General features: G+C 42.0%; 1 protein-coding gene across 3 annotated transcripts in view; it reads right to left on the bottom strand.

Annotated features, from left to right (window-relative positions):
- Positions 1–5,364: 5,364 nt before the first annotated feature.
- The window catches only part of AKAP12 (A-kinase anchoring protein 12), a 20,701-nt gene continuing 3,302 nt past the window's right edge, over positions 5,365–22,763 (bottom strand). The window contains exons 1-4 of one of the 3 annotated variants that reach the window (XM_017739581.1): positions 22,519–22,597; positions 11,153–14,943; positions 8,534–10,383; positions 5,365–8,000 (exon numbers count right to left, since the gene is read on the bottom strand). In XM_017739581.1, coding sequence (XP_017595070.1) covers positions 8,536–10,383; positions 11,153–14,943; positions 22,519–22,555 — 5,676 coding nt within the window. In that variant the 5' untranslated portion in view covers positions 22,556–22,597 and the 3' untranslated portion in view covers positions 5,365–8,000; positions 8,534–8,535. Of the gene's footprint in view, positions 8,001–8,533; positions 10,384–11,152; positions 14,944–18,402; positions 18,482–22,518; positions 22,598–22,763 lie in introns of those variants that run through there. The other 2 variants (XM_017739582.1, XM_008637877.2) reach the window with 2 other exon arrangements.

The following is a 22,763-nucleotide window of genomic DNA, read 5'->3' as shown; positions in this document are numbered from 1 at the left end:
CCAGTCTCATGGCACCAAATACAGCAGCGATCTAGAACTGAGCCTGCATTTTCCCTTCAGAGCCCACTAAAGCAGCTCATCGTTTCACACGTCTGTTTTGTGCACATACATCACTAATGCAAGCTAACACTCTGTTCTGCTTTTTGCTCTTTAACAGCTGCCAGGGCTGGATGGAATTTCAGCTAACCGGGAAGACAACAGCTAGAAGTTACTGCCTTTGCCACATCAATTTCTCCACCTTTGGGGTTATTACATGAAGCAGGAGATACGGTTCTACACACATTTAAGGCGCAGCCTGGGTCGGTTTTTCCTCTTGGTTTCTTTTTGCGAGAAGCCCCACCCAGATGAGCCCTCCGGGCGGTGTGCAGGGACAGCACTAGATGGTGCAGTCACACCAGTGCAAGCACCGGGGCCGTCCGCAAGGACAGCCCCTGCGCACCCCGGAGAGCATCCCGGCAGCACCCCCATACCCAGCGGCTGCCCTGGAAAGCCGAAGGAAGGGCAGAAGGGCAGCCCTGTCCCGCAGCAGAATTGTCCCGGAGAGCAGAGACCTTTGCACGGCGGGCTGCGGAGCACTCAAAGGCACCAAGAGCCCAGGCTGGCAGGGGCAGGTACACCAGGGAAAATATGCCTCGAGAGGGTGTTTTGTGTCCCCAACACAGCAGCAGCACTGCCAGGAGAGACCCATGAGCTGATAAGCAGGTGGCAGAAGAATTTCAGCGCGGCGGAAACACCGGCACTTCCCTGCACACCATGTTCCAGCTGCGCCAGGGAAGTGCGAGGCCATGGAGAAGCAATTGTCTGAGCTTCAGTGCAGCTGCTGAAGTTCCCTGTCCCCAGGTCCAGAGAGGGGACAGAGCCTGAGCATGTCCTGCCAGAGGAGGGTGCACGTATGCACCCACATGTGTGTGCACACACAAAGCACACTAATGTCCAGCTGCTCCTCCAGCCCAGAGCGCTGCCTTAGGAAGGGCTGAAAAATACTAATTCTCCAAGCATCAGCAGTACTGCTCCCTCTGTTTAGCCTTCCTCCTCTCTGCTTAAAAACCAGTGTATCTTCTCACTTTAGGGTCACTCTGTTCTCATTGTTTGGTTGCATTTTGAGATCACAACAGAATTAGAAAGAGCTGTACATTTTTCCCGGGAACATTGAAACAGCCTAACCTCAGCACTGCTCTCTTGACAGTCTATTTTAGGCTCTTCAGGCTGATGAATCATTAATACTTCAGGCTAGCCCATTTAAAATTCAAACATAACCTTCTAAACTTTGGTCTGTGTGCTGTATTTAGAGTAGGAGCTGGTAGAGGGTTTTGGCGTCTCCCTTAAGAAAATAGGTAATGAGCGGGAAAATTGAGCTTTACACTTCAAAGATCATTATTAGTTAACCATACACTTTCATGTTTCTGGTTTTTAGCAAATTTTTAAAAGCTCTCTTACTTGCCTTTCCTCTTGCAGAAAGGAGAGCAGTAGCTTCACACTATCTTAGGTTCACTGCTAAATGTTATTTTAAAGCTATGAGCTTATCTTTAAAGTGAAGATACTCTTACTTCAAATGTTAATATAAATGTATGAACATATTCTTTAAAGAGCACTTCATCCTTGAGAAGCCACAGTGACCATACTATCTGCATTGCAAACAGGTCACAAATCCACATGCAATAAAAGCACTCATTGCTTTTCAACTCATTTAAATCTTTTTCTGGTTTTGCAGATTGTGGAGCGTCTCTTGATTTTTTTCCTAATGCCAAGTCTGTCATAATGAACATTCTGTTTCCAGTAGCAGCAATCTTGTATCACTTGATGCATGTTGGTATCCACTCCTGCAGTCCTCCAGCTGTGCTCTTCTGCGTCCCTGCTTGTTGGCAGAGCCACCCACCGTCACTCTCCTGCTAGTTTTACTTTGCTGCTCAATGGGGGAACTTAATCAATACCTTTCATAGTTTACAATTCAAAATTCAAGTATTATTTTTTCAGTGATATGCCAAGGTTCCTGGTTTCTATGGTATAACGTAGAACTACAGCAGGTTGGTTTTTCATAGCTCATCATCACTGTGCTCCTGTACATTAGTCAAAACTAAAAATAGGATTTTGAGGGGTTTTAGGTAAAATCATCTCTACTGCTTAGATTGTAAGATTTGATGCTACACAAGTGATCCAAGCTCTCAATAGGAAAGAGAAAACAAAATGTGATGCCTCTTCTATTGGAAAAATAAGTAACTAATAACAGGAACATCCAGTGCCTTGAGACACATCAAGGAATATTTACAGAAAGAAGTATTGTATCTGTTCTCTTCATGAGCAACTATTGGCTATGAGTGAAAGAAAACAAAATAGGAATTTCAACATAGTCAATATACTGCCATGATTAATATGAGTCCATAATGAATATGAGCCTGCTTCTGCTGACTGGTGCCAATAATGGCTCAAGGGGCTTGTCTGTTTGTTTGGGGTTTTTAATTAAATATGCTTTTGTATGAGGAACTGTTAGCAATATGCCCAGACTCTGCCACATCATTCATACTGGTGCAGGTTCCCCCCTTGCATCTGCGAGGCATTAACTGGCTCTGCTGTGGGGAAGAGAGAGGATGTATGAGCTGGAATCCAATTGCAGGATCAAGACAGATTATGCAAAAATCCAATAAAAGCATTTTCCCAGTAGGGAGACTTATGCCAAAGAAAATAATGCTATTTTCAAGATTATTCAGCAAATATTCTAGTTTAGAAGAGTTCTGTCAGCTCCAGAATAATGGACAGGTCCTATTTGCCCTTGTAATTCTTAATCATGCTCATGAAATGATAGTGAAAACATCGTCTTGGAGATAAAAAAACCCTAATGTAATTGGGCTAAGAAAAGCTTCCTCTGAATAAATGTTTCCCCCTTGCCCCATCTTCACCAAGCAGACTTTCCTCAGAGCTGTAAGTAACACCGCAGCCTCCTCTGCATTAGTCAGCCAGTCTTGAAAACTGCTCATTTTTGGCCCTGGGCATGCATTATCCTAGATACTGGCTGAGCATCACCCCTCTGTGTCTTTTTCTTACCCTCATGGCTACCCCAGAAGGGTGAAAGGGAGACACGTTAGTACAGGCACTTGTGTGCCAGGACTTCTGCTTCATACAGCTGCTTTTATGGGAAATGATAGGCACCACTGACTGTCATGCTGCCCCTGGGACTGTCCAGTGAAAATCTCCCAGAAATTCATTTAGAAGTTCACAAGGAACCTGCTTACAAAGCAGGGAGAGATAGGCAGGGGAGAGGAGGCCATAGTACTGCAAGGCTGAGGGGAAACAGAAGACCCCCCCCCCAGGGGAACAGCTGCACTGGGGAGAAGGCAGGGATTGCTCCCAGCCTGCTTCCTGAAGGCTTCCTGGGATGTCTGCCTTCCAGGAGAGCAACTGGCTTGCAAATGCCTCGCAATTTTCCACAATTCCCTCTTGTCTAGCTGCTTAGAGGAAAGGCATCACGTTGGTTATCCTTCCTAGTCTGGTGCCTTTGTAGGAGGGACAGAGGCGTATCTGTAGAACGAATGACGAGGACAGGGTCAAGCTGACACAGAGACCATCACCAGGGCACAGCTCCTGTGGCATATCAGACTTCTGCTTCCCTCATTTCATAATATCATCACTCCTTGTGCTGCCCATTGCAGGGGGGGTTGGAACCAGATGATCCTCAAGGTCCCATCCAACCCAAATCATTCTGTGATTATACAAAGCCTTTTCAAGCTCTGGAAGTGGATGTCATTTTCAAGGGGGAATAAGAGATGCTTCCTAAAACTGTTCTTCCTATTTTAAGGAATTGGTAGTATTTTTTTAAGAGGATGTTGAAGCAGAACAGACACACACCTTTACTAGACTCCTGTCTCCAATTCTTACTTTTGTAAAGACTACATGTGGTGCCCAACGAGACATCAGCCCTGTATCAGGTGTTAGCACTGTGGTGGCTGTTTCCACCTTGTTAGGAGTATCTCAAAATGTTCACAGAGCTGTCACCCTCCTTTATCACATCATTCACCCCGCCCATGAAATTAGAACTTCAAACCCTATGCTGCCAATTCCCCTGGCCTTCTGCTCCACACTGCTCCTCATTCCAAGCTACATCCTTCCTTGCCAGACCATCAGCCTCCTCAGGCCTACTACTCCCTTCCCATGTGGCAGCTGTGAATGACAAACATCCAGCGTTCAGCATCCAGACATGAACATCTCAGGAATCCTCTCTGCTTTTGGTAAGCCTCCTGCCCATCCCCAAGCACTTGCTGTATCCAAGCTGTGCAGGTTCCTCAATGAGCACAGCTGCCTCCCATATGCTCTGGACTGCACGGGAAAGCCAGACCAGCTTCCATAGCTTGAGCTAACAGGCAGGATACTTGAGCTATTGCCAATGAAACAGCCCTACAAGATGCATCCTCCTTGGGATGCAAGAGGTTTGGACTCCAATCCCTAGTTAGATGCCTGTTTAGGGATTTCACTCACCAGTATGAATGCACAAATCTTACAAAAGGGCCACCAGAGGCTGTGTACACCTTGAGCATAAGGTCTGGCAGGAGATGCTGGCTCAATTTGTACCTCCAGATGCTGGAGGTGGACAGTAAGATCAGTCCCTGCAGTGTGAGCCCCTGACACCATGCCAAAGGAGGAAAAGGGACAGGCAACCTGCAGTGTTCCAATATCCCTGCACTTGCTGCAACCCCTACAGCGAAGTATTGGCAGACACTGGATTTAGCATTTTAGTTGAGGATGGGAAGGCACCAATTATTACAAAAGGAGTTCAGGTGTGAATCTATCTTAAGATACAAACACTGCTCATCATCCTCAGCCACAGAACATAAACAGCTGGAAAAATTTCATGTCTGAAGTCCAAGGTCTGCTAACATCAATCAGCAGCACACCCTGATTTTTGGTGCCATGATTATACTCTCCCTAAGCAGAAGTGGGGGAGCCTAGAAGATACCAGTTATGGGCCTAAGACCCTTCCTCTACTAATCTATGACAAAGGTTTTGTGGACATTTATGTTGTTGCTTTGTTGGAGTTTTCTATACTTCAGTCACACCAGCAAGGCATATGATTTACTAATTTTTCATTCTGGCTCACTGAATACTGTTATCTATCTTGAATTTAATAAAGGTATTTCAGTCTTCTGGAGAACCTTATTCTTACTACTTCTTCTGACATATGCATATTTTATTGAAACTTAGAGCCAAACCATAGTTTAATTCTGTAATTATCTTCTTTAATTCACATCAAAAGCTGAACGTCAGTCAACAACAAATGAATTCTCAGGAGCAAACCTAACTCCCTGAAGATGAAGCAACCATCAGAAAATAATTTACACTAAACAAGCTGAAAAAAAACCCACCACAATACACAGGTTAGAACAAATTTGTAGTTGCACTTTATTTATCAATGAAAATCTACCTTAAGAACACAAAATCAAATTTGGTAACCCAATACATTGGATTAGAGAAAGCTTCAAGCCTTTAAGCACAAGCCAGAAGTCACAGTCTCAAAGGAGAGTTTCAGAGGCCAAAGCAATACACTGGAACAAAGTAGTATCTTTTTGTGGAGACATGCTCCCTTGCACCATTAGCGTGGTTTTGGGTGCAGCAGGTTTCTTTAGCTGTCAGTTATAAAAAGAAGCTTTTGTATTTGTTTTATAGTTAGGTTTGTTGCATTGCTTACATAGGCCCTGGATTAATGGAGAAAACAGGCAAGTTAAAAGCCCTTGCCTGCTCAGTTACTACCAACAGACAATTTACATTGTGGTAAAGCTAGCTTTATTTAAATGAGGTTCAGACAAGAAGTAACTTTACATATTATTAACAGCTTTGGAGCTACAAATGTAAGAATCAGATTACACAGGTCATGCTTTTGTTATTTTACCTGCTGCAGTTATTGCAATATGGCTTAAGGTACATAGGTATACAGTTTGTACAAATTCAGCCAAGTTTGCACTTGTGAGGTGGTGTTAAGAGCATCATTACCTTGGCAAGCCAACCTAAACGTGTGGAAATCAACCTAGGTTTTTGGAATTGCCCAAAGCTATGGGGGAAAGCTGCCGCTAGTGGTGGACAGAGACAGACTGGATTGTTTGAAACCACATTGTTTGGCTTTAAATATTTATATCATTCGCTCTGAGGTAAGGAAAAATCTTTTGATGCTTCCACACAGGGCAGCTACCAGATGGTGCAATCACACCAGTGCAATCAGTCACATCGCTTGCTGGACATGCAGCCCCGAGGAGAGGCCAGCACCTGCCGTAACAAGAGCATTTGCACACTAAAGTTGACTTTAAAATAAATTACTATACAGGTATGAGCGTGAGCTATTGTTCAACTCGATGGGCATTGGCTTCACAACGTGCGATCTGTAACCTTCACTGCAGAAATCAGAGCTGAAAGTACTGACTTGTACCCCTTGTTTGATTTTAATGTAAACAACAAAGGAGAGGATCAATTCCTGTTGGGGACAGACATCCCAGGACTCTCAGTCTTGGGGCTTCTAAGCATCTTTTTATCACCCTGCTCATTCTAGTCTCAGGGGTTGTCAGTTCAATCCACCTTTCATGAAGGTTTTTAAGACCTCAGTACCCCAAAGTTCTCATCAGCTTTTTGCAATTCAAGGCAGAACTCATTACCAAGTCCTCTTCCTCTTTCCTACTCCTGTCTCAGAAAAGACAGGATTGTCTGGAGTGGGGAGAATTTCAGAGAATGGTATGGTGGGAAAACAGTTCAGGCAGGGGTTGGAAAAGGAGGAAGTGTGTATGCAGGAAAGATGTCAGACAATGTAGAGCAGGGAAAGGCTTCGGGTTGGATGGGGCAGATGTGACCAGAAATGATCAGAGCTTGGAATGAGAGGGGCGAGGTACAAAGGCAGTGCCACAAGAACAAGGTGACAGTGAAATGGTGTCTGGAGGGTCCTCAGAAACCAGGAAGGGCTGCAAGTAAAAGTGAGCAGTGGGTCAGGTCAGGGCTCTCCTTTGGTCATTGGAAGTATCATTGTTCTACATTAAAATCAGAACTGGGTTTAGGATATACATATAAATATTCAAAGCAAGACAGCCAAATTTTATGAGAGATTTTACAGGGGGGAAAAAACCTGGAACAATAAATAGGAAACTACATGTTACCAATTTCCACTGCAATAGTATCAATTGCCTCTCCAGGCTACTCTACAATATTCATTTAAGGGAATGCCTAAACAGTACAGAAGTATCATTGCTCTACATTAAAATCAGAACTGGGTTTAAGACATACATATAAATATTCAATACATTACAGTCCAGTCCTGAGACCTGAAGTCTGGAACAACAGAGGAAGGGTATTTTCCATCTCCTTTCAAGCCACACTGTAGAAATAATTTCGGACTACATCAGGCCTGCACAAATACAACTGAAAGATGGACAGAGATACCTGAATGGGACTGAAAGGCAGCAAACTTGAGCACCTTGCTCAACAATTTGTGCGTGATCCAGTACCTGCTGTTTGACAGACATATCCAGAAGTCTCATGTGTTCTCATCAGTCAGCCCCTCTCTTCCCCCTCACACACAAGCTGAGTAGCACCTACAGCCACTCACAGGTCAGATCAAGGCAGCTAGAAAAGATGTGAGGGGTATGAGAGACTGCAGAAAGAAGGAAGGGGGGTTCAGGGACGAGTGAAGGGATTCAAGGAGATTGGACAGACAGAACACACATTAAATGAGGGGACAATAATAACTGTGGCAAAAATTCTAGCGGTCTGCCCAGTCACTCAGTGGTGCATCTCCAGTCTTAATGAATTGTTTTGGGCAGAGACAAATGACATTCAAATGGAACACAGATACGGACACAGCCAATATTAAAGGCATTGTTTTTTTAACACAAATGGCAAGGAGAGGTCTTCAAAAGAACAGATGTTAACATCCAAGAATAAAGGGTAGTGAATAAAGCTCCTGGTTCTGTGGCAGGATTGTCAGTTGTTCTCTAGGACTGGCATCTCTCCAAATGCCATACGGATGCTTAGCACATCTGAAAGAAAGATGACAACAAAAAAGATTTAGTAATGACAACTTACTTTCTCAAGAATATCTTTTCCCAAGCAGTTCTCAGAGATAAAGGTCTTATGACTTAGTGAAGGAAGTGCAGTATACACCCTAGGAAAAGATTATACTTAAAATTTCTGATTCAAATTCCTCTGAAGTGCGAAGAGCTTTGTACGTGAGGCACTCCAGGTTTACCATGGAAGGCAATACTCACATCCTTTAGGATTTTAAAAGGACCTTTGCTACAAAGTGTGTTTGCATATTAAATCCCATACATTAAATGTATCATGTGAGTTCCTACCTAGGAAAACTGGTAAGTACATTTTCTACCTCCCAGAAATATCGCACCAAAATATAGGCCCAGTCCAAGGCCACTGAAGTGAGGGTAGCCCTTCAGCAAAATAATTAAAAACAAGGCAAACCACCACACATTAGAGAGAACAGCTTAGAGATCCTCAGAACTACCTTAGAAAAAGAAATAAATTACTTATAAATAAATAAATAAAAAATGCTACTTACATTCAAGGCGTCAGAGCCACCGAGTTCTGACTTTGTCTATCACAAGATGTTCCTTCTTGGCAACTGTCATCCTCCCACATTTGTGTTTTCCCATCTTCCACTGGTGGGTGATACGGTTGTTCTTCACTTTCTCTGCACGTTTGCGGTCCTGTATGTTGGTCTGAGATTTCTGTAATGTACCCAACCTCTTTTTCCCTTAATTTTGGTGCATGTATCTCTAGGGTATCTTTGGTTGAATCTTCTGAAATACTTTGTTCTAGTGCTGGTTCCTGAAGTCTCACACTTCCCCTTGAAATGTCTTCAGGGCTTGTCACAACTGTTGAAGAATTCTGACTTTGTCCATCTTGCAGCATCTCAGAAGTTAAAGGCATGTCCTTTGTTTTTTCCACAGCTGCATGAATTTCTGCAGACTCAGTTAAGGTAGCAGTTTTCACTATTTCTGGTTGCTTGAGCTCCTGTTCTTTACTTCTTATCTCTTCCTCTTTTACTGGAAGCTGTTGATCTACCTGCATACTTCCCAGAAGTTCAGGTACGATCGTATCTGATGGGCTTTTCCCTATGGAGTTAATGCTCTGCTCTGACTCAAGGGCAGCCAACTCTTCTGTTTCTGCAAGTTTGTGAACAGCTGACTGGATGGCATTCAATACAACTTTGGTACTCTGGGACTCTATAATCACAGACTGAACAACGTGCTTCTGAAATTCCGGATGGCTGGGAGACAGACTGTGACTGGAAGGAATACCATTGTGTTCGGCTTGCCCAGTGCTCTGGGGCATCTCTCCCTCCTCTGACACTCCGTTCATGGAAGCACAAGTTACTCTAGGCTTGGGTGCCTCCACACTACCAAGCTCTGCAGTCTCATAGCCTGAACAGTCAAGAGTAGAAACTGGGACCTCTTCAGAAGCCATTTGCTCTGGTGTGGTTGCCAAGGGCTGTACAGTTTTGGCTGTCATGTCTGCGGGTGTCGCAGTTTCTGCCATGACGTGCTCTCCACCTGCTGCAGCTGCTGGAGCCACAGGTGTTTTCAGAGCCCCGGAGCTTTCAGCCTGTGGGGAGGCTGAGTCAGAGCCTTCCTCTTGCTGGACAGAAGTTGAACATTCATCATGTCTCACAGCTTCCCGTTTTCCATCTTCAAATACTTCTTTGGCTCCTTCCATCAATTGCTCATTTTTCTTATCCTCTTTCTGGAAACCTTGACAGTTCAAGGTTTCTACAAGTTCTTGTTGTTTTCCCACAGTCTCTTTTCCAGCCAAGTTGCTAAGTGTTTCACATTTCTTAGGATATGTATCAGCAATAACAGCACTTCCATTTTCAACAATCTCTGGGCATTCTGATGCTAAATCAGATGTCCCATCTGCTTCAATCTGCACAGGAGCCTCAGCAAAAGTGGAAGTGCTCTCCACCCACATTTCAGATTTGAGGACAGCTCCTTCCACTTTGCCACCTTTGATTTCATCACTCTTGGAGTGGGTTTCAGTGCATTGTGGCTCTAGGATGGGCACAGAGTCCACAGCTGCTTCTGAGCCAACTGTTTTTGAAGGAAGGGCAGAGGTTTTTCCCTTGCTCTGCAGTGGAACCTCAGGAACAGTGACTTCTGTGCTTTTTACTCCATTGAGCACAGCATCTTCCTCTCTCAAGGCAGGTGTCATGCTAGGAACTCCTTCAGTACAAACTGGCTCTTCTGAGTCAGGAACGCCATCTTGTTTTTCATTTTTAGCAGGGACCACAGTGACAACTGCTTCTGTGCACTCTGGTCCCACAGTGAGCATTCTGCCCTCTCCTTCAAGCTGCACAGCCTCTTCAGCTGTAAGCCCCAAGGATGAGATTTCATCCTCTGTCTTGTCCTGAACCTGTGGAGAATTGCAAGAGATCTGTGAAAAAGCATACAAGCAGGGAGTGACCAGCAATGTTCTAGGTGAAAAACCACAACACTCAAAAGGGCAAGAGTTGTAGGAAGAGCACAAGGTGATGTCACAGAGATTAGTGGCTCACCAAGACCCCAGCCTGGGTTGCTTCTGAGGACATGTAGCTCATTAAACACAGGGCAGCCTTAAAATTAATTAAAGGAAGGGACAGCTGGCAGCATGTGAAACAAAGATTAAGCCAGGAAGATGAGGAGGTAGGGAAGAAGGTAGGAATGTGCCAGCCGCAGTAACTGCGGCATTTAGAGCTGGAGGTAGTGGTGTTGTTTCATGTCCTCCCTTTGCAGAGCTACCTCAGCTTCACCTGTATTTCTGCCTACAACTGAAAACAACATCCACTGTGTATGGTGTCACATGGATCACATCTGTATCTTAGGTGCCCAGTGCTTCAGTCACTCTGTGAAGCGCAGGAGCCCTAATGGCAACCTTTTCAGTATCTCTGGATCCATGCACACCATCTCCTACTCCATTTCTGCAGGCATTGCATCCACCCCACCCTGCACACAAGCTTCAGTGCCTGCTGCTTCTAGGTATCTGTGTGTCTCTCACTGGAAATGAACTTCAGTTGTCTCAGGCAGCACAAGGAAGGTCCTTGACAGTAATATACCCACAGCCTGGTTCTAAACTAGGTATAGTATCTAACACTTGCTGACTTTTTCTTTGACAAATCAACCTTTGTGTTATATGCAATACTTACTGCAGGTTTTACTTCTGGAGCACATTTATCTCTTGTCTCATCCAGTGTCAATTCTGTTATGGGCAGTTTCTCTTGTTCTGAAGGCTCCTGCTTTGCAAACAGCTCTTCCTTGGGAGTGATGGCTTTGATGCTGTGAAACTCTTTGTCATGTGATAAAGGTTCCTCTATTGTCCTCTGCACTTCATTTATTTCTTTATGGTCTTCTACAACTGCTTTTTCATATGCCTGACACTGGCTTTCATCTCTCAATACCTCTACATTTTCATGTCCTTCTGTGCTTTCTTCCATCGGAGAAGGTATTTCACTTTTCTCTGAGCCTTCAGGTAAAACACTCTCTTCAACTCTGTTTTGGCCCTGAATGGTCCCTGCACTTTGCTGGGGCTGGGGGCCATCCTCTTTGTGTTCTTTTTCCAAGGACTGCTCAAGCAAAACAGCTTCCTGGCCTACAATATTCCCATCTTTAGCATCGCCTTTCACTTCTGACTCCGGTCCCTGTACTGTTGTAATTATAGTTTCTGTCACGGCTCTTTCACTAACCAGCTGTGCTACATCTGATTTTACTCTTTCAGCAACTTCATGAAGAACTTTTTGTGTCTGCTTGTCCAAGTCTTTCAAATTTTGTTCAGTGGCCTCTACTTCTTGAACAGGTGTAGCTTCCTCTGTAGTATCTGGGGTTTCTAACAACTGTGAAACAGCAGAAACCATCTCAGTTGTCTCCTCGGCAAGGGACACTTCCATTGTTTCTTCAGCACAGGAAGCTTCTGCTGTCTCCAGAGCAGTCACTGCTTCTGAGGTTAGCTCCAGCTCACTTGCTGTGGTGTCATCACTTACATCCTTTCTAGTCTCTGGCACTGTCTTAGCAGCTACCACTGCATCCTCCACAGTAACACCCAGTTCAGCCGTTTTTCGAGTTTCTTTCTCTTCCTCTTCTCTTGCTTGCTCAATGCACTCTGCCAGAGCAGCAGATATCCACGATGGTGACCTTTCCTCAATGCTGCTCACTGCCCTTTCCTCTTCCACAACAGAAACAGCAACTGCATGCACCAGCCCTCCAGATCCTTGCTCCATTCTTAGGGTCTCCTCTAACTTTTCTGCTCTCTCTTCCTCTGAGGTGCCTTCTCTCATCGCTTCAGCATCCTTCACACGTTGGGCTTCCATTTTCTCCTGTTCTGCTGCTTCATATTCAGACAAAGGAACAACAGCTGGAATATCAGAATCTTCTTCAGCTGTTTCTGTCATGTCTTCTCTTGCTTGTTTAAGATGAGCTGGTTCTGGCTTTCCATCTGACTTTTTCTTCCTGCGTCCAGGCATCAGTTTTCTAAATGGAACCCACGATTCATCTTTTCCAGGCTCACCATCCGATGTTGAATGCTCCAGGCTAGATCCCACAACAGAGTCTTCGGTCTTCTCTTCCATTCTGGTTTTAGATCTCCGTCTTGGAGTAACTAACCTTTTAAATGATTCCCATGTTGAAATACCTTCACTTTCGGATGGGCTTCCAGCTTGCTCTGGGGAAGAATTCCCCTGTCCTTGATCACTCTCTTGAGAGCTGGTAAGAACTGCATCTGTTGCTGTCTCTTTGCTCTGTCCAGACTCTTCTACTTTTTGGCTTTCCTCATCAGATGATGATGACTTCCTGGCTCTCTTCTTTGAAGAACCTACACATATAAAAGCTTCCCAGGACACAGAGGTGTCAACCTTTCTTTTAGGCTCTTCTGTAATTTTCTCTGGCTTCTGGTCAATCCCATTTTCTTTTATTTCTTCCTGATTTTCATCAACAACATTTTCAGTTGCAGATACTGCAACACTCTTTGTCTTATCAATTTCTTCTTCTTTATCGCTTTCAGAAGGCCGCCTGACACGTTTCTTGGGAGTCACCATCTTTTTAAATGATGCCCAAGGTGTAACAGTTTCTCTTTTTCGCTCCACATCTGGAATTGTGGCATCTTCATTTTCAGTGACCTGCATTCCATCTGCAGGTTTTTCTAAAGAGGGAATTTCATTCATCTCCTCAGGAGAAGAAGCAGAACTCTCCCCCTTTTGTTCCTCTGGGCTGTCTGGGGAATCTGATAAGTGCTGAATTGGTTCACCCTGTTCCCCTGACTTAGATTCTTCTCTTTTACCTTTCTGCTTCTTTCCAGACAGTTTCTTCAACCCAGTACCTGTAAAGAGTTTCTTTAAAGGGCTGCCTTGTAGTTTAGTCTTTTCTTGAGAAGACAGGAGTTCCGCTTCATTTGTGATACCTTCTGGAGGCCTCTTTTCAGCTGCCTCTTCAGAAGTTATTTCCATGGTTGTTTCATCTGGTTTGTCAGCATCAATTGTATCGGTGCCAGGTATTCCCTGTAGTCCTTCATCAGTGGGTTTAACTGACTGTTGATGATCCTCTGCGTCAACTGAATGTTCAGAAGTAGAAAAGGACTTCAATTCAGAAGCACTCAGAGTTGACTTTGTTTCATGTTCTTTGCTTTCTTTCTTCTCTGTGGTTCTATCCAGAGCTTCTCCCTGTGCAACATCTTCTGCTGTGGGTGACATTTTCAATTCTGCTTCCTCTGTTTTTTCATCCAATGCCTCTTTCCCAAGTAGAGCGGGTTTATTGCCTTCTCTTCCTTCCGATTTTTTAAGCTGTTCACTAGAAACTTCCATTGCCAGAGATCCTGTTTCAAGTGTCTCTTCAGAGGCTATTTCAGTTCTGTCATCTATTTCACACTTTTCCATGGACTCCAGTTTTTCTCCCACAGGCAGGACTTCTGAGGATGTTTTCAATTCTCCATTCACACTGTCAGTGACAAGAGGTACCACTGACTTTGTTTTTAGTGGTTTCTCTGTCACCTCATTTTCTTTCTCTCCTTCTTCAGTTTTTTCTTCCTCTTTACCAAGATCTTCTGAGACTTCCACCAGTTTTCTTTCTTGATCATCTTCATCTTTTTTTCCCTCTGCACTTTCTTTTACAGCTACTGCTGCTAGGTCCTCTTTTTGTCCCTGCTCATCATGCTTGACCACCTCTTCCTTTTCACTTCCTTCTACTCCTATGGCTGCCACAGTCTTTTCTGACTCCTGCATTTCACCTTCAGTTTGCTCCTTCTCCTGTGCTTCAGTAGTTACTGCTGTCACAGTCCTCACTTCATCTTGCTTCTCAGACTCAGGTTTCTCCTCCTTTTCACTGGTTTCAGTGGTTAATGTTGTCCCCTCTTTTTCTTGCTCCTCTTCTTTCACAGGAGACTGTTGTTCATCTTCTTTAGGCTTCCTAAAACTCTTCTTTTTTCTAAATCCAGTCCATCCTTGAGTAAAAAGTTTTCTTAATGGCGATGCAGTTTCAGTGGCTAAGGCAGCTGGCTGAGAACAAATCTCATTTGCTTCTGGTATTTTAGGAGATTCATCTTCTGTTTTTTCATTTTTCAGTGTATCTTTGGTATTGTCTTCTGCAGGGAGTACATCCTCAGGCACTGCTGTTTCTTCTGGGATGACTTCTTTTTGATCATCAGCTCCTTCAGGGGCCTGTGTTTCCTTTTTTACAGTAAGCAGCTGAACTGGTTCCGATTTTCCTGTCTTTTCCTTCTTCACAGTGAACCTGAACCCAACAAATCTAAAAACCTTTTTAAAACCTAAATCATAAGACTGTGGCTCTGACACCTGGTCGTCTGCAGCTTCTTCCAAAGCCGGCAACTGCTTAATTGAATGAGCATCCTCTTTCTCAGCATCTACACCATCCTTGGTGCTTGAGTCAGACGGAATTGTCTCCATAGTTTCAGAGTCTTCCTTCAAAGTAACACCGGAATGTTCTGCTTGTCCAACTGTTTAAACAACAACAAAACCCCAGTTAATTCCTTTCTCAATTTAATGTTATATTATACCTTTATATAACATAATACAAAAAAGATACTAGTACCTTTTTAAGAACTAGGTTTTGTTCTATCATTACTATAATTATTTTCCTTCTTTGTATCACTGTACAGTTCTTCCCAACATTTATTTGCAAATGCACCTTTCAAGCTTATATCCTCTTATTCTATTCCATGATTTTGCAGTTCTTTTTGTGTGGTTTGTTTGCTTTGTGGTTTTTTTTGGTCTTGTTTTTTTTACTTTAAGGCAAACTTAAAGTAAGAAAAAAAAAATATTTCCATCACAGACTATACGGAATAATATATGCAATTATTCCTGAAGCAAAGCTCAATAGACATTTCCATGCAGACAGACACATCTGAGGAAACCCAACGAGCAAAAAAACCCTGCAAATAAACAAAACAAAAAAGCCTGTTGACCTAAAATGATGACAAAAAGAGACAGTTTATTTTACAGCTCTGTCCCTAAAGAATAATAAGATGTGAAAACGCCCACGGAAAATTACCTGTTTTTCTGAAAACCCCTACAAAACAGTTACACATCTACAGCAAGTCCACGCTGCTTAAAATGAATGAGGTTGTTACTATACAAGAAGGTAAAATCCTCCACTGCTCACATGTCAGTTTGCATTATCTTTCCTTTGAGGACAGTTCCTTCAGGTCACTGGCAATCCCCCTCTCAGTCTTGCTGGGACAATTTAAGTATTACTGCTCCCTCTGGCCATGAACTACTCAAGTTCACAGACTGGCATGTAAATTAAATCTATGGCATATTCAAGACACCAAATGACTCTTGGGCTTGGATGCTGCCGGGATTTCAGTTTAATATTATTCTTGACCCTTGATTTCGTGCAACAGGTTTAAGTGCAAGGCCATGAAGGAACGTACTCTTCTCTTGTCGGAGTACCAAGATTAAAAAATAAAATTATTCAAAAAGATTCAATGTTGAACAGCAACGCCCTAGAAGAAGGCATGGTCCCTTTCTTTTAAGCTGTATATGTGCTACTTCAATGCCCAGAGGCAGGAGGAGAACGCTTTAAAAAGTATGTGATCATCAAATTCCCTGAAGTGATTTGGTTTTTATTTGAACCACCTTTAAGTTGTCTCTGATTCTGCAGCTGGCACTGCTTTGCTGGAACACCTGATCTCCAGAGGTCCCTCACAGCCTCTTGCCTGATTCCCCCTTTAGGAAGGGCTGCTTCTTCAGAAGCACACAGACAATGCGGTCTAGGTAAGGCTGGAACTAACTACACAATAAGCAAAACAAAATCTACAAGGATACTGGCTCCTAATTACTATGTAGAGGGCAAATCATGTTTCACTATCAGCAGCCTACTTCTTGTTATTTCTCAGTCAATATAAGCAAAGCTTTTTGTTTTTTCCTTTATCTAACAGTTTAATATTATTTGCGTCAATTGTTAACTCCTAATTCAATTAAAAGCCTGACCCCTGCTAGCATGCTAACTCCCTGAACATTTTAGACCAGAGATGTGTGAACTGAGCCATTTTAAGAGGGAGAATGGTAAGACAAAAGAGACATTTTTCTAAAGAAGCCAGAACTTTTAGTCCATTGGTAATATACCTCTTGCAAACACCAGAACACTCCACAAGCAAAACAACTCTTATCAACCAAACATTACATTTTGTTTATTTAGTTGTATGTTGAGACTGTGCAAGGATAAAGTCAGGGAACCACCTTTTGTATCTGTGTTCATTTATTCCTAGGTCTGGAAATAAAGTCCTTGTCATTTCCATAAAATTATGTAATTTAACAGAAAACTATCTAAGGCTTAATGGGAATTCACAAAGTTAGAGGCACTTCTTCAAAGACTATCTTCAAAACATCACATATTTTGTAATTATTTAGTAACAGGTACTTTAATATACTCTTCAGCTTGTTTACACTATAAATGATTCTTCTGGCTTAACCAGCTATGAAGCTAAACACTGATCATTTAACATTGAATAAAAATTTGCTCATGAGCCAGGCTTCTTAGCACCTCTGCGGCAAACAAGGTCTATAGAGTCTTTCTGTTTGTCTCAGCCCTGCATTAATGCCAATGTGCTTACTCTTGTTAGTCACAGGAAGATCTCCATGAGTTAGATAAAGGTAGACTGAAATACAGGGCTGAGAGCAAGTGGGGAATGCTGGGTATAAGTGGGAAGGAGCAGAAGTGCAGGAAGGCAGAAGGGAGTGGAGAAGTCAGAAGGCACTTGGGACTGCTGAGCAGCCAGAGACATAGATTTGTATGGGCTCACCTTTCATCCTGCAAACACTCCCTAGGAATGCATGCCCCTTCATTATCAAAAATCCTGAGTTTTAAAAAAAATTGTAAATAGATGACATTTCTTTTTTTTATTTATTCCTAAATTTGGTGTTTAGTGTAAATTCAGTGTTTAAGGTGAGTTTCAGGTATTAGAGATAAATGGGATTACTGTAAGAGAAGAATGATAAAGAATATTAATAAATGAGGCACTCCATTTCCAAAGAGAGATAAGATGTAAAACTAGTATATAAATGCATCTCTTAAGATAGCATTCAAAGGGTTTTTGCTTATTGAGTTTATAAAATGATGTGTTTATAACACCCTAGGATAAAGACTATGTCTCTCTAAAATGTTCTGCAGGTGAAAAGAGCTGTGACTCTGCAGGTAGGGGTATGCATTGAGATAGCAAATGCAAACATAAAAATAGAGAACAGAGAGTTTAGATGCAGTGATAAGCTTTCAAAACTATTACATCAAGCTGACAGTAATTAGGTCTTCCTTGTGAGTCCGTCCAGCAGACACCTTACCTTGCAACACTTCACTAAACACAGTGCAAAAGGAAGAACTAACAGAAATATTGACCTACTGACAGACACTAACACCAGTCTGAAGTGGCAGCTATGCTACAACCCATCACACTTCCATCTCTCCCTCATGGTGCACAGAGGATACACTTACAGACCTAGCTCAAGCACTACCCCTTCAATTTCACAAAAGGATTTAACCTGTCCAGAAGGTATTCCATCTGCAAGATAACATTCCAGTGTCAGCTGTTAAGTGACCTTACTGCTGTTGCACCCAGTCTCTACTTTGTCTCCTCCTTTAGCATTTTAAAACCCTGGAAGATTCTTTAAAAATGAAATTCTGATGCCCTTCCTCAGCATTTGAGGAGAGAGGTGCCATTCAGGAAATTTGCCTCCATGTTGCCAGGAGTCTGCCACTGTTTTGTGACAAGACTCCAGTGCCACGAATATCCAAGCTGTACTTTTCACAACATATACACCCGGAACTTAATATTTAGCAGTTGGATTCTATATTGAAGTTTTTATTAATGACACTGCAGTGCCCAAACACTGTCAGTGCAATTCTGAACGCAAAGCAAGCTGTGAGCAGCTCCACTTGGAAAGGTTTGGAAGTTACTTACACAAGGCATTGTTGGTCAGAGTTCTGTAGCGTGTCACTACCACAGGTGTTCTGGCAAGACAACCAGCACTTTCTGAATTAATTCATTGATTTTGAAAGCACCTTTAAGAAACACCAGACAGACTCATCAAAACAGCTACCAGAAATCAAAACAAAACAAATAATAGTAAAATACTGATAGGTATAATATTTCCTTAGGTCTCTCGTGAGCAGGGCTGTACTTTACCAGCCATGTGCTAGCCAAGGAACAGAATACAACAAAAATATACCTAGAGGAGGCGATAAAGATCGGGGTGATATCATAAAATTGATACACTTTGCTGTTTAAATCCACTGTGGCTAAGGACCAACACTGAAAGTCTATTTTAACTGCTTACACACCAGCTAACCTTTCAAACATTTTTAATTGACTCAAGGTGCTGCCTGTGTTTTAATAACCACAAGTGTTCTGTTTTATTCTGAAAGAAACTTTCAAAACTGACAGTCTAAAGGATTCAAAGGTGCTTGATTTCACAATTTCATAGGTACTTAGTCCATGGTAAGAATTTATTTCTATTTTATCAGGAGCATGCTGATCAGATGTTGGAAAATTAGTATTTTCAGAATGACTGAATTCCTGTCTCATCCCATTAAAAATAAAATGAATAAATAAAACTCTTCTTTTCGCAGTCTGACAGACATTGTTGGCAGTGCAACCTAACTGCTCCCAGCTCTCATCTCTCTTCAAAAGTGAAAATGTGTTTCTCCCCTGGTAGCTGCCAAAGAGTTTTAAAAAAGCACTCTGACTGCAAGAGTTAAATCCACAGCACTTCATGTGCTCGAAGTCAACCATCTCAACATCTGGAGTTGGTTGACTTTTCCCCCTAAGGATTTGCAGCACGGCGCTGGATTTTTTCCATGAATTCCCAACATTCTCAATCTCTCAGATGAATGTGACACACACACCCTGCGCCCACCTCACAAACTCCTCTGGCCGCTGCAAGGCTCCAGAGGACTTTGTGCTGTTTTCATTTATTCAGTGTTTAGGGCCAAATTGTGCTTTTGGTCACATACACAATTCTCTCACTACGTTCACATGAGCAAAAGCAAATGCTGCAGCCATGAGGCTGAAGGCGTATTTTACAAGAATTTGCCTCCATTGTGTCTAGATTTGCTACAAATACAACATACAAAAGAAAAAAAAAACCCACAAACAAACAACAAGCCACCAGCTACTGCTCTAAAATTCATGACACAAACAGAAGGCAGTTAAAAGAAAATCTGAACCAAGCTTGTATTTGTCAAATGCCGTTTTCTCTTAACTGCACAATTCTTCTAATTATCATTAGAAACATTGAATGACAATGAAAGGATAAAAACTGATACAGGTGAGTAATTAAAAACCAAAGCACATCTTGAAATTACAGTATCTATGAAAAACCTACTCTGAACAGATTTATTTAGAATGAAGTAGCTGTTGGGAATTACTTGTGAAATTGAGCACTTTAGCATTAAAAAAAAAAAAAAAAGAAAACCTGTGCTTTTAAGTTTCCATTGCAGAGTGTATGAACTGGGCATTATACCACAAATTCTGATTCTTTTAATCACAAGTTTCAGAAGGTTTGGTTTAATGAATCAAACACGCTACTCACTTCACAGTAACAAAATAACACAGAAATATGATTGTGTTATCCTTCCAACAATTTAATTTTTTTTAACTACGACTGTGACATTGCGGCTTCTTAGCAATGTATTTTTCACAAATTCTTCCTTCCTTTCCCTAGTATACACCATATTTATTTCCACCTCAATGTACAAACAGTTCTTCCATAGTAAACACATACTATGTCCTTCTCCCTTCTATTCACTGAATTATTTCTAAGGACTGACTTGCCATGTTCATCACAGGGAGCAAGTTCTTTCAGAATAATTAAATAATGGGAGAGGACTTACAGAGATTTTTGCATGCCAAATCTCACCGTGCATCCACACAATTCATGAGCTTTTCCAGCATGATGCTATTTCAAAGCTTTTGAAACAAGAACTATTTAGTCTTCAGTTCTCTGGTACTGCGGTGGCAACTGAAGAGTTATGTTTAAAAATCTCACATACTTTTGTGTTCATTTTTAAAAACGGAAAAAAAGGAAAAAGCTGCAAAATATCTATTATTTTCCATGGGTTAGAGCTCCTTTAGAAAGCAAAAGCAGCATCCCCAGAAAATGACATCATAGAAAAGTAACTGAAACAAACAAACCCAAACGCACAATCATTTCCACTGTGTTGCTGTATCATTCTAATATTCCTCAAAAATCTTTATTCAGAAGATTTTGATTTAGCTGTACTTTTCTGCTCCAACCCAGAGCTTCTCAAATTCCAATTCTGAGCCCAGCTTCTCAAATTCCAGCAGGAAAAGTTATGTATTTCATCTATTCAAGATTAAGATATTTCTTTTTTCATTTCAGTGTTTCAACAAACAGCACTAAAAATCAGAAAACAGTATAGTTCTTTAAAAACAAACAGAAGACTTTTAAAGACAGAACGGCCATTAGCTATGGCTTGGATACAGTTGCTGTAGTTAAAAATTCTTCATGAAATACGTTCACAATAATAAACTGCTCTCAGACCAGCACAGCTGCTCTGTTTGGGAACCAAACCAGCACGCTACAAATATTTATGAAATTTCATGGTTAGACATGCTGTCCACATCTCACATTCAGTGACTTGGTTCTGCTTCTTAAAATAAAGTTCATTCACCAAGCGTAAGATAGATGCAACCCTAGCACTTGGGTATTTGAGGGGAAAAAAAATTCATTGCTCCATTAGCAACAAGGATGGGATAAGCAATACGGGCCAGTAAAAGCTGGGACATTTTTGAGAACCCCTAATGATTAATGAACAATGAAAAGCAGATTGAAATTTTTTCTTTATCAACACGACCACAAAGACTAATGTAAACATCACAAACTCGCCACAAAGGAGATGAAGCTGCATCTGCACTAATTAGACACATGACAGCTTAATACACTTCTGCATACCAACAAGCAGAGGTACTCTGTCCCTTCCAAGAAATGGTAACACATACTACACGCTAAATGCGGTTCTTGCAAAATGCACTATAGAAGCAGCTGTGCTGCAGTGAAAATCCAAGGTTCTTCCACAGGAATTATTAAATAAGGAAAACCTCAAATGATCAAACTGTGCAAACCTATAAAGACATTGCTTTTGAAAAACAGTTTAACCTTTAATTGCTAAAAATAAAAGGAAATAAAAAAAATAGAGAACCCTTGAGGAAAAAGTCTCAGCATGTGATAAGCTCATTAAACATAGAGTTTAATGAAAACCCTATTGTAAACAGCAGTAGGATATCTCCTCCACTACTCACTGATTCAAATCACGTACAGTCCTCCCCAGAGCCCGCTCCAAATGGAGCCGCACTTCTACAGGCTTTGTTGTCGACATGTATTGTAAAGTTAAAGTATTTTGCATGAATAAACTCCCCCTATTTGTTGAACTCGTTCACTGGCTCTAGCAAACAATATACAAGAGAGTAATTATTAATACAATGAAAAAGATTTCCTAGATAGCTAGAGCCATACATCATCTGAGAGAAATTCCGATGCAAATTAGCTATCTTTAGGAGAAAAACACAAAATAAACGGGTTTGTTTGAACTTCATAATGCCACTTTGTCTCCCAGAGAAAGACATACGTTTGTCCAAACCCAGCACTGCACGATAATGTTTTTTTCTTTTAATTCTTTGCTCCTCCAAAACTCATCTTTTCAGAAAGCCCAATTAGTTTACAGTATTAGCTCTCAGCTTCAGTGGCTTGTGTGCTAATTCCTCAAGTAAGATGTGTGGAGTTCAGCACACACAGCATGGAATTGTTGGTACTGCAGGCTGGGAACCCGCTGCTCCCCATACACACAGACACTCCCTTGCCACGGTGCTAATCCCCTCTGAATTTTGCTTCATTAAGATAAAACTGCAATGGAGTAACAGCTTCATTTCTCTCATGCAAGTATTTTTACAACATATAAACGATGCTAGTCCTCCAATTTCACCAAGTTTAGCTCTTAAGGTATTTTACTGCCTTACTGCTTGATTAATGTCAAATAGCATCATCAGTGCGATCACTACCTTTTTTTCTGTTCCTCAATTTCGGATACCAGGTCATAGCCCCGTCCTGCAGAAAAACACCCAGTTAGCACCTCCACATTCATAAAGCCTCGGATCACATCGAACGTCCGATTGAGGCGGTATGAGACTTCCTGAAGTCTCAGCAACCTTCGCTTGGAAGAGGTTCTCACTGAGATAAAAATACTTAAGCCAGACCTTTTAACTCGTAACGCCCTGCCAGGAAATCCAGAGTCTGTAACCCTGGG

The sequence above is a fragment of the Corvus brachyrhynchos genome, unplaced genomic scaffold, assembly GCF_000691975.1.
Source record: "Corvus brachyrhynchos isolate BGI_N302 unplaced genomic scaffold, ASM69197v1 scaffold14, whole genome shotgun sequence".
NCBI classification, from domain to species: Eukaryota; Metazoa; Chordata; class Aves; order Passeriformes; family Corvidae; genus Corvus; species Corvus brachyrhynchos.
This window is presented reverse-complemented; position numbering and strand designations above follow the sequence as displayed.